General features: G+C 45.7%; 2 protein-coding genes across 3 annotated transcripts in view; one reads left to right on the top strand and one right to left on the bottom strand.

Annotated features, from left to right (window-relative positions):
• The window catches only part of ZNF646 (zinc finger protein 646), a 30,638-nt gene extending 27,855 nt beyond the window's left edge, over positions 1-2,783 (bottom strand). The window contains exon 1 of the mRNA XM_068243933.1: positions 2,316-2,783. The gene's annotated coding sequence lies outside the window, so the exon portion shown is untranslated. The remainder of the gene's footprint in view (positions 1-2,315) is intronic.
• Positions 2,784-2,791: 8 nt separating this feature from the next.
• LOC137524265 (zinc finger protein 668-like) lies at positions 2,792-14,779 on the top strand. 2 transcript variants are annotated; one of them, XM_068243934.1, is made up of 2 exons: positions 2,792-3,008; positions 8,830-14,779. In XM_068243934.1, exons 1-2 carry the CDS (start codon positions 2,893-2,895, stop codon positions 10,505-10,507), a joined length of 1,794 nt encoding a protein of 597 aa, XP_068100035.1. In that variant the 5' UTR covers positions 2,792-2,892; the 3' UTR covers positions 10,508-14,779. The 2 variants fall into 2 exon arrangements, with proteins under 2 accessions (XP_068100035.1, XP_068100036.1); XM_068243935.1 differs by having other exon boundaries at positions 2,920-3,138.
• The last annotated feature ends 3,662 nt before the right edge of the window (positions 14,780-18,441 follow it).

Here is an 18,441-nt window from a genome sequence, read left to right as displayed (position 1 = left end):
GGAAACGTGAACATTTCACCCAGTGTCTCACTTTTGAGTTATGTGATCAGCTCTAAGGCTGCTTACACACCAAGACGTTACAGGCGCACGTTAGTGCGCCTGTAACGCTCCCCGAACGCACAGCAATGTAACACAAGTGGGCTGTTCACACAGCCCACGTTGCGTTACATGTAATGCTGCACGTTCGGTGCAAAGTGCAGCATGCTACGGCGTTGGAGCGGCTATAGCGCGTTAGACTGTTTGCACATGCGCAGTGGGGGGCGGAGAGGAGGCGGGGAGAGCCAGCTACAGTAGCCGCGCACATGGCTACTTAATATTCACTGCACTGGCGGCAGCTGATTGGCCGGCGGGACCACGTGATGCGGAGTGTCTCGCTCCGCATCACGTGGTCCCGCTGGCCAATCAGCGCCACTCTGGGAGACATTATAGGAATCGAGCCGCCGAACGCGGCTCACTCTACCGTCGGCTTTTGCAGCACCATACGTTGTGTTAGGTGCACGTTATGCGACCTTAACGTGGCACCTAACACAACGTCTTGGTGTGCAAGAAGCCTAAAGCTGGCCACAGACACTATACAATAAAATGATCCGATTTTACAGCAATTCAATAAGATAAATCAGTTGTACAGAAAAAAAAAAAAAAAAATTATATATATATATATATATATATATATATATATATATATATATATATATATATATATATATATATATATATATATATATATATATATATATATATATATATATATATATATATATATATATATATATATTTTTTTTTCCCCCCCTTTTAATCAAGTTAAAAATCTGAATTTACAAATAAAAAAAATTTCTTCAATAAAACACGATAAGGAGTGGTGGAAATTTCTGTACAATTTTACAGAAGATTGAATGGCGAGCAATAGATTGTTAGTTTCTAGATTTATAGACCCAAGCAATTTTTCAGGGTTTTCAATCACTTCTTTTCATAATATGGGAAAAAAAAATACAATGGTGAACCAGCTGATTTCAGCATCAGTGCTGCGTGTCTGATTTATGCTGGGAACACACCATACGTTTTTTTGCGGTCGATTCTCTGCACGATCAATTCTCTTAACTACCACTCATTTTTCTTATCCTTTTTCCATTCTCCTGTATGAGAAATCGAGCGGAAAACAATCAAGGCATCTATCGGAACGATTCTTCCGCAAAAACGAACCGTGTGTTCCCAGAATAAGAGTAGGTCCACACTTGTCCGTTCAGGATCGGATCCGTTTTAAATGGATCCATTTTTGTTATTTTTCGTCTCCGTTTTGAGAGAAAAAAAAAAAAAACAGAGCCTATGTGTAGCCACAGCCTACATTTCCAGGCCGTGGAAACGTCCCCGGCGGGGTGCCATGCCGGAGGGGTTAGTAGGCAGGAAGGGGGGGGCAGTGGTTGGGAGGGTCGTCCCCCCCCCTCCCCTGGATCCCACCTTCCTTGCTCAACCAGTGTTCTCCCCAGGCTCTTTCAGCCGGGTGCTCCACCCGGCTAGATTTGGTGACCACCCGGCTGTCATCGGCTCACCTCTTCACCTCCTCCTATGCTGTAAGCAGAGTTGCCCTGCATTTTCACCTCGCCCCATCCAATGAACAACAGAGGGTGGCACTGCAGGAAGTGACGGCAAGCGGTGGGACGCAAGGAACTAAGTTCCCCACTCGCTACATTACATTCATATTAAATTATTTTAATTATTGAAACTAGCTGGAAGAGCAGCGGGGATGGGGGGAGGGGGGGCGACACCCCTCCCCGCTGCCACCCCCGTCCTGGCTGCTACCCCTCCCCACCCACAGGCCGGGACACTGAAATGGATCAGTTTCTGTGTCAAAAACTGCCTGTGTAAAGGGGGATCCATTTTCTCACTGATTTTCACTACCCCTCCGTGTATCCGGGTCCATGAAAATTCAGAACATCCATTCAGGTTTTGAAAACGGGTCCCCCAGATTGCAGCCGGGTCAGTTTTTTTATGAGTGAAGACGGCTGCTATTTTTCACACTGGTATCCGTGGCTCCGTTTTTGATCCGGGCCACGGATACGTTTTTTACTACAAGTGTGAATCTACGCTTAGGCACCGGGAGTCTGATTTGAGCGACTGGACTTTCAATCAATCATAATTACAATCAATCAAAAAATTGATTGTAATTCTGGAATTGAAAATTAATATGAAAAACCCTGTATGGGGTGTGTGTGTGTGTGTTCACCCTTAGGAAAGCCCCTGTGGCCTCTGGCTTGTCTGGGCTGTACAACATGCAATATGCAGGCACAGGAGGGGGTGAGGGCAGCAGGGATACTCACCATGGCTCACTGGCAGTTGCTAGGTAACCAGGTGACGTCAGTACATGTCTGGCAGCGACTGTCAGCTCTGTGGTCCAGCAGTCAGTGTGGGCTGAGGGCAGTGGACAAGCCCAGCTTCAGCAATGTGGCAGCTGTGGTTGTGAATGAATGGCAGGGCCCTCCCAGGGCTTTCTGCGCTCCTCTGGCCCCGCTGAGGGCCCCCCAGCCTGCCGGGTCGCGGCCTGAGAAATCAATCAGGGTTCCTCTAGCTCATCTCTCCCCATCACAAACACTTCCTTTTGTTGCTAGGAAACAGGAAGTGTGCGCCCGATAACTTTTTCCCCACTGCGGCTCGGCTCCTCCTCTTTTCGCCAGCAGAAAAAATGGCGGCTTTGTCCTCCAGCGGGGCGGGGCCGCCAGTCACAAGATGGCCGCCGCTGACTGGCGGAGCAGGGCAAGGCATGTGACGGCGCTACAGCCAATCGGAGCATCGGGTAGGTGCGGCGCGCGCCCGGCTGCCTGCGGCCCGCGGGAACGCGCAGAATGGTCGGGAAGGCAGTGCTGGCGGAGCTCCGAGGGATGAAGCCGGAACCGGGAAATGGAGGATTCCCGCCCGTACAGTCTGATCCGTGCGCCGGGCTCACTATACTGGAACTTTGACGTCGCTTACTTCTACCGGGAGGGCTTTAGACGCGGGTGCACCGGACACTTCCGGTATGGGCTCCGCCCCACCACCCCCAGGGTCCTAGGTCCGGCCATGTTCAGCTTTGTCTGCTGCTGGGGATCAGAGAAGAGGGAGAGGATCACCTATATCATCTGCCATGCAGGAGGAGGGGGACAGTAGGTGGGTGCCCGAGATCTGCTCCCCCATCTCTGTCACTGCTGATACCTCCAGCATGGGGAGGAGAGGGATATTCTACAGAGTTGTTATTATATATAGGGTTGTTATGTCTGTCTGTGTCTCTACTCTGTGTGTGTAATATATATATATATATATATATATATATATATATGTATATATATATATATATATCTCACTAGTAACTGTCTATCCATATCTTCACGTATGTGTCTCTACTATCTGTATACATACACATCTCTATCTAGGTACTGCCTATCCATATCTTCACATATATATACCTATCTGTCTGTGCCTCTACTACTGTATGTATACACTCCTCTATCTAGATACTGCCTATCCATCTCGTAAAAAATAATATATATATATATATATATATATATATATATATATATATATATATATATATATATATATAACCCCCACCTATCTGTTTGTGCCTCTATTATCCGGAGCAGTGCTTTTCAGCGCTGCTAGATTTGGGCGCAGCCGGCGCCTCCATAGACTACAATAGGAGTCACTCCTATTGCAGCGCTCAGTGAGTAACGTCGGCTCCGTCAGAAGACGGAGCCGAGGTTGCTTAAAAACATAATAATTCGGCCTCCAGCAATCGCTGGAAGCCAAATTATTTCATTCCCCCACTATCCATGGCGGCCTGGAGGGGGAATAGTAATTAAATCGGACCGGACTTGTGCAGAAGCAGGATCAGCTATATACCGCTGTATCCTGCGCCCATGTCTACCGCTGCCGATTTCAAATGTACTCCTATTATCTGCATTCATACACATCTCTATCCTGGTACTTAAGAACAGATAAAAATTGTCCAATCGGTTCCACCCCGCTTTTCACTTAGATAAATACAAAACAGTCCACAAGGGGTTTTAAAGGAACAGCATCAGTCTTTAATTCTTCATAAATATCATATCATTTGATTTCAGTCGTATGAATAGGATAACCAAACCCAACACCAACAATTGCCTGACACGTGTTTCACGGCCAAAGGCCGCTTCCTCAGAGGCAAACAAATGCATTCAGTCAAAGTTGGCCGAACAGTCCATATAAAGATAAACGAGTGGGTCACAATCTATGATGCTGTTGCCTGGTAGTTAGCCCACACGGGGTGCCGCTACATTAGAAAGACGCCAGTGTCTCTGAGGAAGGAGCCTTTGGCCGTGAAACACGTGTCAGGCAATTGTTGGGATTGGATATCCTATTCATACGACTGCAATCAAATGATATGATATTTATGAAGAATTAAAGACTGATGCTGTTCCTTTAAAACCCCTTGTGGACTGTTTTTTTGTATATATCTATCTAGGTACTGCCTATCCATATCTTCACACACATATATACCTACCTGTCTGTGCCTCTACTACTGTATGTATACACTCCTGTCTAGATACTGCCTATCCATCTCTTAAAAAAATTATATATATATACACCCCCCTATCTGTCTGTGTCTCTATTATCTGCATACATACACATCTCTATCTAGGTACTGCCTATCCATGTCTTCACATATACAGGATCTTCTAAAAAAAATTAGCATATTGTGATAAAGTTCATTATTTTCTGTAATGTACTGATAAACAGACTTTCATATATTTTAGATTCAAATACACACAACTGAAGTAGTTCAAGCCTTTTATTGTTTTAATATTGATGATTTTGGCATACAGCTCATGAAAACCCGAATTTCCTATCTCAAAAAATTAGCATATTTCACCCGACCAATAAAAGAAAAGTGTTTTTAAAACAGAAAAGTTAACCTTCAAATAATTATGTTCAGTTATGCACTCAATACTTGGTCAGGAATCCTTTTGCAGAAATGACTGCTTCAATGCGGCGTGGTATGGAGGCAATCAGCCTGTGGCACTGCTCAGGTGTTATGGAGCCCCAGGATGCTTCGATAGCGGCCTTAAGCTCATCCAGAGTGTTGGGTCTTGCGTCTCTCAACTTTCTCTTCACAATATCCCACAGATTCTCTATGGGGTTCAGGTCAGGAGAGTTGGCAGGCCAATTGAGCACAGTAATACCATGGTCAGTAAACCATTTACCAGTGGTTTTGGCACTGTGAGCAGGTGCCAGGTCGCGCTGAAAAATGAAATCTTCATCTCCATAAAGCTTTTCAGCAGATGGAAGCATGAAGTGCTCCAAAATCTCCTGATAGCTAGCTGCATTGACCCTGCCCTTGATATAACACAGTGGACCAACACCAGCAGCTGACATGGCACCCCAGACCATCACTGACTGTGGGTACTTGACTCTGGACTTCAGGCATTTTGGCATTTCCCTCTCCCCAGTCTTCCTCCAGACTCTGGCACCTTGATTTCCGAATGAAATGCAAAAGTTGCTTTCATCCGAAAAAAGTACCTTGGACCACTGAGCAACAGCCCAGTGCTGCTTCTCTGTAGCCCAGGTCAGGCGCTTCTGCCGCTGTTTCCAGTTCAAAAGTGGGTTCATGCTTCCATCTGCTGAAAAGCTTTATGGAGATGAAGATTTCATTTTTCAGCTCCGACCCAGCACCTGCTCACAGTGCCAAAACTGGTAAATGGTTTACTGACCATGGTATTACTGTGCTCAATTGGCCTGCCAACTCTCCTGACCTGAACCCCATAGAGAATCTGTGGGATATTGTGAAGAGAAAGTTGAGAGACGCAAGACCCAACACTCCGGATGAGCTTAAGGCTCAGGCTGATTGCCTCCATTGATTGCCTCCATGCCACGCCGCATTGAAGCAGTCATTTCTGCAAAAGGATTCCTGACCAAGTATTGAGTGCATAACTGAACATCATTATTTGAAGGTTGACTTTTTTTGTTTTAAAAACACTTTTCTTTTATTGGTCGGATGAAATATGCTAATTTTTTGAGATAGGAAATTTGGGTTTTCATAAGCTGTATGCCAAAATCATCAATATTAAAACAATAAAAGGCTTGAACTACTTCAGTTGTGTATATTTGAATCTAAAACAATGAAAGTCTAATGTTTATCAGTACATTATAGAAAATAATGAACTTTATCACAATATGCTAATTTTTTGAGAAGATCCTGTATATACCTATCTGTCTCCCTACTACCTACATACATACACATCTCTATCTGTCTCAACTCCAATATACAGAAAGTTATTTATTTGTTCCTCCAGGAAGCCGCTCTATACTGCGCATGCGTGCTTTCTCACACATGTGCAGTACGGAGCTGCCCAGCTTTCGGGAGCACTTTGGCTCCTGAAGACTTCTGAAGCCTTTCGCAGCGGGAGAGAGCAGTCTTCTAACCATTGGTCAAAAACTGCTAATGGGGGTGATGGTGCTCGAATGAGGGGAATGAGAATGCTCTATAGAACCTGGAGCCTCCTAAGTATCTGATTTTTTTAATTTAAAAATTGCTTCAGGTGTTTTATTATTGTTTCAGGACTACAGTCTAGATATGAAAGTCTGAATGTGAATTATACAAGCCTTTTCTTTCAAACTCTTGTGAGTTGCCTATAAGGAGCAGGACTATCCAGTGCTCTCGTTACATGTATTAAGATACAGTAGAATCCGTTTATAGTAAACTCCAGGGGACTGGGCCAAGTGGTTTACAATACCAGACGGTTACTATATCAGAAATGGTTATATTCGAACAATAAAGTATACCATTATTATTTAGTATTTATACAGCGCCAACATCTTCCGCAGCTCTGTATCTGTACAAAGTATATTGTCTTGCCACTTAAATGTCCCTCAGAGGGGTCACATGTCTATGGTATGTATGTATGTATGTATGTATATATGTGTGTGTGTGTGTGTCTCTGTTATAATATTTGTATCGTCTATGGCCAACGGAGGGAGAAGCCAATTAACAGAAGTTATATTATATCATGGTTTACTATACCAGGAGTTACTCCCATATACTTATAGTGGCACTAGGACAGAGTGTAGATACCAGAGCTGTGGAGTCTATGCAAAAATCATCCGACTCCTCCGTTTATGAAACCTCCAACTCTGACTCCAGGTACCCAAAATGGCTCCGACCCCGACTCCTTAGTCTAATACTTACCAGAGCTATGGATTTGGCACAATAATCATCCGACTCCTCAGTTTATGAAACCACTGACTCAAACTTTGACTCCAGGTACCAAAAATTGCTCCGACTCCTTGACTCTGACTCCACAGCCCTGGTAGATACTTAGTTTACTATACCCAAAGTTTTATTTTATCAGTGTTTACTATAACAAGATTATGCTATAATCAAGGGCCCGTTTCCACTAGCGTAAAGGATGCGAGGCGATCGCCGCATCGCCTCACATCCCCCCCGCAGGTACTTCCGGTTGCCATCCGTACAACCGGATGCGGCGTCATTAGGTTTCCCGTCAGTGGCTATGGGGACTCAGATGCGTGCTGCGGAAAACGGCAGCATGTTATCCATATTTTCCCCTGCGCCGGATCGCGTAGGTAAATTTGCGTCAATGCAAACTACTCTACTACTAATTGGTTGCGGTTTCCACATAGCAACGCGTCTAGTGGAAACCACGTCTACTTATATATGTGTTTTATTTTTTCCCTGCCATAGTATGGCTAATCTTCCTGCTTTAAGACATTAAAATTCAGAACTGATCAGACGCCGCATGCAGAGTGCGCTGTGCAAAGTGCTGCAGTATGTACCTGCCTGTCCTCGCTCTTGCTTGCTCCCTCTAGTGTTTCCCGTTTGTATATGAAGTATAGCAAAAATCTGTAGAAACCACAAAAATGTGCTCCTCTTGCTTCAGTTGTCCTTTAAAGGGGAACTGAAGTAAGAGGTATACGGAGGCTGCCATATTTATTTCCTTTTAATCAATACCAGTTGCCTGGCAGCCCTGCTGGTCTATTTGTCTGCAGTAGTATCTGAATAACACCAGAAACAAGCATGCAGCTAGCCTTGTTATATCTGACTTTAAAGTCTGAAACACCTGATCTGCTGCATGCTTGTTCAGGGGCTATGGCTAATAGTATTAGAGGCAGAGGATCAGCAGGGCTGCCAGGCAAATGGTATTGCTTAAAAGGAAATAAACATGGCAGTCTCCATAAACCTCTCTCTTCAGTTCACCTTTAAATGTTCTGTGCAAATGTGGAATAAGTGTGCAAAATACAGTTTTTGTGGAAAAATTAAAAGTCCAGCAAACACAGCTCCATACTGCATCTAATCAGAGGTGATATGAAAAATAGCGCCAGGTACTTATAGGAGAGAAAAAAAATGGTAAGTATTGTTAAACAATGCGCTCTTTGTTTCGTTATGAATTCCATTTTTTGTGGTATGTACTTCTAAAATAACGTTTCTTCATTTTTACAACTTTTATTACTCTTCTCACGCAAATGGTAATATTGGGTGGAAATTATTGTGGATTTTAGCATGTACTTACTGCAATCGGTAATTTACCAAGATATGGTTACCGTACGCGGTAACTTATTGAGAATGGAGGCCACTGTGTAGGTAAGCTCTCATACGATATGGAAGTAGTAAAATAGGCCAGTCATTGGCCAATAAAAATTGAATGTGTGTACAAGGCTTCACTTTACAACGTTTTCCTCTGTCAGTGGAAATGACTCCTAAAAAAATCTCCTCCTGGCTTTGGGATTGGTCTGTTCATTTGTCACCTCTTTGTTTTGCGCTGTATGTTTCTAAATACACCTGATTGATGGTATCCTCTCCTCTTCTAGGTGTTTTTCTGTGATGTCTTCAGAACAAGAGAACCTGCCATGGGAGATCGAGGTGTCCGTTGAGAATGAGCCCTCGGACTACGTACAGTTCGGACGCAGATTTCGCTGTCGGTTCTGCAATAAAAGTTTCCCAAACCAGCCACGAGTCAAGCGGCACTGCGATTCCCACCACTCCGCAGAGGACCCTGGCTCTCTAACAGACAGGAAACAAGAGACAAAACGGGAACAGTGCCATCAATGCGAACACTGCAATAAGTCCTACAAGAGTGCGTCTTTACTGCGGAGCCATGTCCGTAGCCACACCGGAGAGAAACCCTTCATCTGTAAGGACTGTGGCCGGTCTTTCATGCAACCCATCTGCTTGCGAGTTCACATGGCCACACACAGCGGGCAGCTGCCATTCGCATGCAACCATTGCGGCAAGGCCTACGCCACACCCTCCAAACTCCGAATCCACATGCGGCTTCACACTGGTGAACGGCCTTTCTCCTGCCCCGAATGTGGCAAAGGATTCGCCGACCCTTCTGTCTTCCGTAAGCACCGGCGGAGCCACGCCGGTCTTCGCCCTTACCAGTGCAAGCTGTGCCAGAAGTCTTATAGTGAGCTGAAGGACCTGAAGAACCATGAACGGAGCCACACTGGGGAGAAACCGTTTTTATGCTCGGACTGCGGGAAGGCTTTCTCACGAGCCTCCTCTCTGACGTGCCACCTGCGCATTCACGCGGCCGAAAAACCGTACAAGTGCCCCATCTGCAACAAAGACTTTACCCAGCTGTCTTCCTACCAGAGCCACCAACGCACACATTCTGGCGAGAAGCCTTACTTGTGCCCGCAGTGTGGTCGCATGTTCTCAGACCCATCTAGCTTCCGTCGGCACCAGCGAGCCCACCAAGGTGTCAAGCCATACCGATGTGATAGGTGCAACAAGCTCTTCAGACAGCCAGCTGATCTGGCCATGCACCAACGCATTCACACAGGGGAGCGGCCCTTCCGCTGCCCAGATTGCGATAAGACATTTGTGGCATCTTGGGACCTGAAGCGCCACCGGTTGTCACACAGCACTGAGCGCCCTTTTCAGTGTCCGGAGTGCGGGAAAGGGTTTGCAGAACGTTCAGGGCTAAGCAAGCACCAACGTTCTCACAGCGGGGAAAGGCCATATAAGTGTGATGAGTGTGGTAAGACCTTCATCGTCTCCTCCAGCCTGCGGAAACATGAACGCATCCACATGAAACCACAACCAGAAGCCAACAAGAAGAAGGAAGAGACCACCACTTGCGAGAAGTGCTCCCTCACTTTCCAAAGCGTGATGGACTTAAAGAACCATCAGAAGAGCCACCCGGAACTGAGACCCTTTCGTTGTGAGCACTGCGAGAAAGGCTTTCTTGACCGGGCTGGACTGAAGAAGCATCAGAGGATCCATAGCGACGTCCGGCCCCACGTGTGCGCGCACTGTGGCAAAGGCTTCCTCATCCCTTCTGACTTGCGTAAGCATGAGAGGATACATGCCAAGGAGGTCAAGAGTAAGGAGGAGGAGGAAGAGGAGGAGATTACAACATTGACGCTCCATCCAGCCTCCGTGGAGTCTCAGCCTTTGTTCGATCCATTGGTTACATTTCTGGAGAAGGTTGCTGAGGGAGATTTGGAGGTCATCCAGTCTTCACCATCATCATCAGGCTGAGTATTGCCTGGCCATGGTGCGTGATAGTCTTATCAACAAAAGTATTGGAGTCTTTGTGACAAGGCTTGACAGACCGAACAACATGGCAGCTCTCCAGAATGATGTGGAGGTCACTAGTCTTTCAGAGGAATGATCATTACCTACCCATTCTGTGTCTCCTACAAATGTTTTGTGTCTTCATAACCAAGGCTTGAGAGATTTCATAAGGGACTTGGGTTTGTCAGCTTTCTCGAGTTAACCTTCTATCTCGTCATTCACTTCTACCTTTTACTATGAGTTGCAAAAGTGTACGCATTTATTCACAGTAGGGAGTGGAATATCGGGTAATGACAGATCCTACGGTGGTGCTGAGGTCAACATTTTTTTGGGGGGGTGGGGGATAAGAATGGTATTAAAAACTTGAGAATTAGCAAACTTGAGGTATGACTAGAATGAACACGGTACTTACATTTTATTTTTTTATAAGTTACAAATGTTATTAAAGCACACCTGAAATTAGAGGGATTTGGGAGTTGCCATATTTATTTCCTTTTAAAGAGACTCTGTAACAAAATTTTGAGCCTTATTTCTTCTATCCTATAAGTTCCTATACCTGTTCTAATGTGCTCTGTCTTACTGCAGCCTTTCCTATTTGCACAGTGTCTGTATTATCTCTGTTATATGACCTAACCTTCTCTCCTCTGTCGGGCTGAGGCAGTCAGGCTGGAATGTGCTGTGCTGCTTGTGATTGGATAGAAGCTATACACACCCTCTCGAGGCCCCCTGCACACTCCGTATGACTCACACACTGAGCTACTTTCAGCCTATCACTTGCTATGTCTTTTGTTTGTAAACCCTGCATAAAACTGTTAATTACAAGCCAGGATTGCAGCAGGGAGTGGCAGAAACAGCACAGAGGGGCCCAGGAGAACATAATGAATAGAATGGTGTGCTTTTTTATTGTAAGAATTTTACAGTACAGATTCTCTTTAAAGCCAACCTGAAGCGAAAATAAACGTATGATATAATGATCTGTATGTGTAGTACAGCTAAGAAATAGAACATTAGTAGCAAAGTAAAGAGTCTTGTATTGTTTTCAAGTACAGGAAGGGTTAAAACATATATTCATTGTTATCTATGCAAAATAGCTTCCTTAGTCCTTCTTTCTGCTTTGTTTTATAGCTTAAAAGACGGTGTGTGGTTTTACAACTGCAACCGTGACAGTTAATGCAATGTTATTAAAAAAAAAAGCTATATAACTGAAAATAAAAATATGAGAGTCTTTTCTTTGCTGCTAATGCTGTATTCATGATCCTTACTACACATACAATTCATTATATCATAAGCTCTTTTTCACTTCAGGTTTGCTTAAAACAAGGCAATGCGCCTGGCTATCCTCTACTGCCTCTAATACTTTTAGCCACAGCCCCTGAACAAGCATGCAGCAGATCAGGTGCTCTGCCCTGAAGTGTGATTGGATTAGCCACATGCTTGTTTCAGGTGTGTGATTTATACACTACTGCAGCCAAATAGATTAGCAGGACTGCCAGACAACTGGTATTGTGCAAAAGGAAATAAATATGGCAGCCCTCATATCCGTCTTCTCAGATGTCCTTCAGTGGAGCACATGTAGCGGCCGCGTTTCATTTGGGGGCAAGGAGAAGCCAGCACCCAAATTACAGTGATTTTTATTGCTGCGACCAAATCTGGCGAAGTGCGGTTGCCGTAACGACCGGTTTCGCTTTACTTATCTCTCCTTTGTCCATTGCAGTAACAGCCAGGCTTACCGATCAATTGTAACCGACTTTCAGACCATGGGAGGGGCTAGGAAGAATCATAGCATAGTAAAAGGCTGAGGTGACCCCATTTCAGGTGGCCGACCCATTTCTCCACCCCTGTTTATGATATGACCAAGTGGGACCTTCAAAGCGGCAAAGGTCCTTCAGAGGTGGAAATGGCCAATGAGCTTCAAATGCTTACACACAAATTGTATGCAGCTTTTAACTGGACTGATGAAATGTGCTTCCTGCCCGGGTCCAAGCTGCATACAGTTTACATGCAAGCTAGAGTTCCTGGCATCTCCGTGACCATCTCCACTCCGGAGGCTCTGAGAGCCGTACTGAGGCCTGATTGGTGTAGAATGCTTCCTGTTAAGCAGGTGATGTGTCCACTGGCCCGTTCTAATGATGTTGGAAAGCTCAAGTTTAAAAGCTGCGCGTGTCGGGTGAATGAAGCCATGGGTTGGTACAGTCTCACCCGTGCCGGCCCTGTGGCCTTTCGTTCAAGTTGCAATTAAACTGGTGGTGTCTAGCTGTGCTGTCGGCATCAGATTTTACTCCATCGCCAATACAAAATCCAAATATTCTGTGCAGAGTGATCTTGCATGGTACACGCATACTAGAGTACAGTGTAGGGTGATTGATTGGTCACACTTCCTGTGTAGGGTGATTGGTCACACTTCCTGTGTAGGGTGATTGGTCACACTTTCTGTGTAGGGTCACACTTCCTGTGTAGGGTGATTGGTCACACTTCCTGTGTAGGGTGATTGGTCACACTTCCTGTGTAGGGTCACACTTCCTGTGTAGGGTGATTGGTCACACTTCCTGTGTAGGGTGATTGGTCACACTTCCTGTGTAGGGTGACTGGTCACACTTCCTGTGTAGGGTCACACTTCCTGTGTAGGGTGATTGGTCACACTTCCTGTGTAGGGTGATTAGTCACACTTCCTGTGTAGGGTCACACTTCCTGTGTAGGGTGATTGGTCACACTTCCTGTGTAGGGTGATTGGTCACACTTCCTGTGTAGGGTGATTGGTCACACTTCCTGTGTAGGGTGACTGGTCACACTTCCTGTGTAGGGTCACACTTCCTGTGTAGGGTGATTGGCCACACTTCCTGTGTAGGGTCACACTTCCTGTGTAGGGTGATTGGTCACACTTCCTGTGTAGGGTGATTGGTCACACTTCCTGTGTAGGGTCACACTTCCTGTGTAGGGTCACTTCCTGTGTAGGGTGATTGGTCACACTTCCTGTGTAGGGTGATTGGTCACACTTCCTGTGTAGGGTCACACTTCCTGTGTAGGGTGATCGGTCACACTTCCTGTTTTACCTTTCAGGATTTTTTCTTTAGCAGGAATTGTTGATCATCTCCCATGAAGATGAAAAATCAAACCAGTGTACATATTCCATTTGGGCAGGTACCGGAATTTGCATCAAAGGAAACAGAATTTAAGGGGTGGAATCCATTTTGGGGACTGCTAGTTAGTAAACAGGTACATTAGATGATTGAATAATCCAGCTGCCATTCCTGGGTCAGATTAGCTCCACGCAGAGTTCCAGTTCACCACCGTAAATTCCAGTTTTAGGTCCAATGGGAGTTTGCCAGTTGGTCAAATGTGGTTATCTCTACTATATATGCGGAGGCTTTGCATTTACCCAACATGTATCTGTGTAGTTATAAATCTGACCGCCACACTGGTGGGCTATTATAATTAAGATAGAACTTTCAATTTCTTTAAAGGACAACTGAAGTGAGAGAGATATGGAGGCTGCCATAATTATTTCCTTGATAGAACCTTCACTTTCTTTAAAGGGAACCTAAACTGAGAGGGATATGGATATTTCCTTTTAAACAATACCAGTTGCCTGGCAGTCCTGCTGATCTCTTTGGCTGCAGTAGTGGCTGAATCGCACACCTGAAACAAACATGCAGCTAATCCAGTCTGACTTCAGTCAGAGTACATGATCTGCATGCTTGTTCAGGGGCTGTGGCTAAACGTATTAGAGACGCAGGAGCAGCAGGAGAGTCAGGCAACTGGTATTATTTTAAAAAAGAAAACATCCTTATCCTCAGTTTAGGTTCCCTTTAAAGCACAACTGAAACGAGAGGGATATGGAGGCTGCCATATTTATTTCCTTTTTAAGCAATACCAGTTGCCTGGCAGCCCTGCTGATCCTCTAATACTTTTACACCACAGCTCCTAAACAAGCAGGCAGCAGATCAGGTGTTTCTGACATTATTGTCAGATCTGATCAGATTAGCTGCATGCTTGTTTCTAGTGTTATTCAGACACTGCTGCAGCCAAATAGACAAGCAGGGCTGCCAAGCAACTGGTTTTGTTTAAAAGGAAATAAATATGGCAGCTTCATATTCTTCTCACTACAATTGTCCTTTAAGAAATAAAAAAATAAAAAAAAGATCCAAAAGCAAACTTGTAGCGTGTATGGATGGTTCAATGAAATGACCATCATTTCAAGATAATGTCGATTGTATGCAGTCGATTGTAAAGAAGAATGACCGGCACCATCCAATATATTAGCTCTTTTATTGCATCAATCCGTCTGTTACAGCCATAAATGCGACGTTTCGGAGAATGTCTCCTTTATCAAGCAAGCTGTGTACAAATAAAGCATACATCCATATTCTACAATTATTTATACTCACATATAGGCTGCTCAGCCAATCCTGGACAGTAACACTACTGTCCAATTGCCATGGTCCGTATACCTAACGGACCTGATGGGGAACTTCCCAGCTGGCCACCTATTGGTCGCTGTCTCCTTCTCCCCCCACCCACCCCTCCACGCCATCGCCGCTATGACTAGCCCGCCCACCGCCACCTACGCTGGCATCACTCCCGCAGTCTCACCTCGCTCCGCCTCCGGCGGACCTGACAGGGAACTGCGGCGAGTGACGTGAGAGGGCGGTCGGCCCTCTCTTTACAATAATACAATTTTGTATTATTTTGTAAAGAAGTTTTGCCACTAAGATGCCCTTATATGCCAAATCCCCGCTGCATATTAGCTATCAGTATTCATCTGTTTATATGTGATGGAGGGACTCTTTTTCCGCTGTGACTGGCCTGTTCACTGTTTCCATGGTTACATCAGAACGGACGTCTGCGGGATTAGAGGGCGGCGTTAACAACGTCCGCCTGACTTCCGCGTACGTCCGTCTACACGCATGGCTGAGGGGGAGTGGCTGGCCTACGGCCGACCGCCCTCTCACGTCACTCGCCGCAGTTCCCTGTCAGGTCCGCCGGAGGCGGAGCGAGGTGAGACTGCGGGAGTGATGCCAGCGTAGGTGGCGGTGGGCGGGCTAGTCATAGCGGCGATGGCGTGGAGGGGTGGGTGGGGGGAGAAGGAGACAGCGACCAATAGGTGGCCAGCTGGGAAGTTCCCCATCAGGTCCGTTAGGTATACGGACCATGGCAATTGGACAGTAGTGTTACTGTCCAGGATTGGCTGAGCAGCCTATATGTGAGTATAAATAATTGTAGAATATGGATGTATGCTTTATTTGTACACAGCTTGCTTGATAAAGGAGACATTCTCCGAAACGTCGCATTTATGGCTGTAACAGACGGATTGATGCAATAAAAGAGCTAATATATTGGATGGTGCCGGTCATTCTTCTTTACAAGCTGATACATCTGCAGTGCTGGCAGATAGACCGTGGCACATCCGACAGGAAGCAGTGAGGAGTGCTACACAACTTCTACATATTGATTGTATGCAGTCGAGAAATGGAACAATCACAAACAGCAGCTGCTGCATTTGATTGTCCAATAGATCAGCACACACACCGTATTTCAAGAAGTCACACTCTTTATTGAGCCATTATATCCACAAAGGTAGCTGACAATTGTTTCGGGGCCACGCAGGGTCCCCCTTCATCAAGGAGCATGGTTACAATCATATGGTAGTTCAACAACTATATACTAATCCTATAAACACCCCACCCCAAACTGTGACCAAACAATGATGTCATCTCCCAGGTCAACAACAAACGTATATATAAATCACCTAAATCTATTCATCAAAGAATAATCTCATGTCATAAACTTAGTGTGCGCAGCGCTACTGTAATTGTGCAGCTACTACCCGCTACGCTCATAGCCAAATATAGGCTAATTGAAAAAGATAGTCAATTGTATACAGCGATCAGCGGGCCGTTGCTGTCTGACATTGACAGCTGATCCCCGCTGAATCTCTGAATCATGCTCACGTAGTGCTGGTTGGGGTACGCCCCTCTAGCCCTGATTGGTTATCACAGTTAGACCAATAAATGGGCTGCTATTCGCTGTATCCAAGCGACGTCTCCCGCACTGACTGCTGGGACACAGACGTCGCTCCGAGCAAGCTGCGCATAACAGAGCAAGCTGCTGCGCACAGTTGATTGGTCTGTGTTAATTAATCAGGGTTAGAGGGGCGTGCCCCAACCAGCGCTACGGGAGCGTGATTCGGAGATTCAGCGGGGATCAGCTGTCAATGTTAGACAGGAACGATATAATGGCTCAATAAAGAGCGTGACTTCTTGAAATACGGTGTGCTGATATATTGGACTGATTGACTTTGTGATTGCGGCAGAGCCTATGCCACAATATCAAGCACCCGACTTTTGCTGATTGGTGCGCCCACTCACATCCTTCATATATTGCTGCATTTGATTGGTCCATTTTCAAACTGCATAAATGATGACTCAGTGACCATCTCTAGTAAGGGCCGGTCTCCACTCTACTTTTTTTCATGAGTTGTCTGACAGTTTTGCATTGCTGTCAATAGTTTTTGTGGACCTCCCCATTAACATTGGTTGCAGTTTTCCTGACAGAAAATGCACAGAAAAAGTGGAGACAGGCCCTAATGTGGTGATGTCTGCAGCCAGCTGGGACTTCATAAAATGAGGGGGAAAAAAAGTAGGCTGCCTGATCCCCGGGGCTGTGCAGATCAGGTAGCCACAAAAAACACTACTCCCGTGGGCCGCAATGGCACACTTTCACTGTTGTGACCTCTGGGTCATGACGCTGCAAGGGGAGACTGGCCCATATGCAATTCACTTTTTCACCTGTGTTTTCTCCACGGTGATATTTTTACAACTTAAAATAAAATGCCTTTTAAGCCACCAGCAAGCCAACAAATACTCAAAATATTTTTACAGTAATGTTTCGCCTACTTTTTGGTACTTTTTCCATTGCAAAGTGCTGGAAAGTTATTTTAAATTGAAGATGAAAAATTATCTCCTAGGAGAAAACTCAGGTGAAAAAGTGAGTTGCATATGGCCCTGTGTTTCTCTCAAAGCGTGCAGGGGGCGTGGCCAGGGAGAGAGCGCTGCCCAATGGCAGCTCTGGAGACCCTGTAGGAATGCCCCTGGTGGGCGTTTAACAGGGAATCCCTCTCCCTGTGTTTACCTCAGAGATAGCGACAAATATTGCCGCTAATCGTGGGGGGCAGAGAGTGGCGTTGTGGGGACACAGAGTCATGTCATGAGGCAGAGAACCTGTCTCTGTGTCCCATCTGCCCCACCCCAAGAACCACCTCAGGCTCTCTTTACTGTCAAAGCAAGCCAATCTCAGTTCCTTGTAGCCATGGGAACAGTGCACCAGATAAGTGGAGGTAATGTGCGTTTCCTGCTGTGGTGTAAAAAAATAAAGGCACCGTGAGGTTTTTTTTCCCCGCAACAGATTTCCTTTTGCCAACAGACACTTGACATCAGTCAAAAGTGTGTAGATTCTACAGATTAGTCCATGGGAAACCATTGTTTTCCGCAGACTCAATGGTGACCCCAGCATGAGTGTTCTGGGCTGACCGTTTATTGCATAGTGTATGCCTAAGTTAAGTCTTAAAGGTGGCCATATATCAATCGACATGGCGGGCGATCGACCATTCGATTATTATCGAATGAAAATCGGTGGTAGCCAGTGCATGCCCAATCGACGATGCAACCAATTTCATGCTGAGCATGTCGATTAGACATGTTGCAAGACGGTGGGCCATCGTTGTCGATCGGGTGCGTAATGGTGAGTGATGATGTGACAAGCGATGAACGCAATGAAACTCCCAGTGCTGTAAAACAACCCCCCATGTCAAATGTGCACGTAACAGTGTAGCGTGGGTGCGTGATGTCATACACGCACCCGCCTGTACGCCGGCAACCATGTGGGGTACGTGTATGCGGATT

Source organism: Hyperolius riggenbachi, chromosome 7, assembly GCF_040937935.1.
Source record: "Hyperolius riggenbachi isolate aHypRig1 chromosome 7, aHypRig1.pri, whole genome shotgun sequence".
Lineage (NCBI taxonomy): Eukaryota > Metazoa > Chordata > Amphibia > Anura > Hyperoliidae > Hyperolius > Hyperolius riggenbachi.
Note: the sequence above shows the minus strand (reverse complement) of the source record. Positions and strands in the feature narration are given on the sequence as shown.

Bases quoted from the DNA above. Each gene is read 5' to 3' on its own strand.
- LOC137524265 (XM_068243934.1), top strand. From the start codon at position 2,893: ATGGAGGATTCCCGCCCGTACAGTCTGATCCGTGCGCCGGGCTCACTA. The intron at 3,009-8,829 runs GTATGGGCTCCG...CTCCTCTTCTAG, and splicing joins GGGTGCACCGGACACTTCCG to GTGTTTTTCTGTGATGTCTT.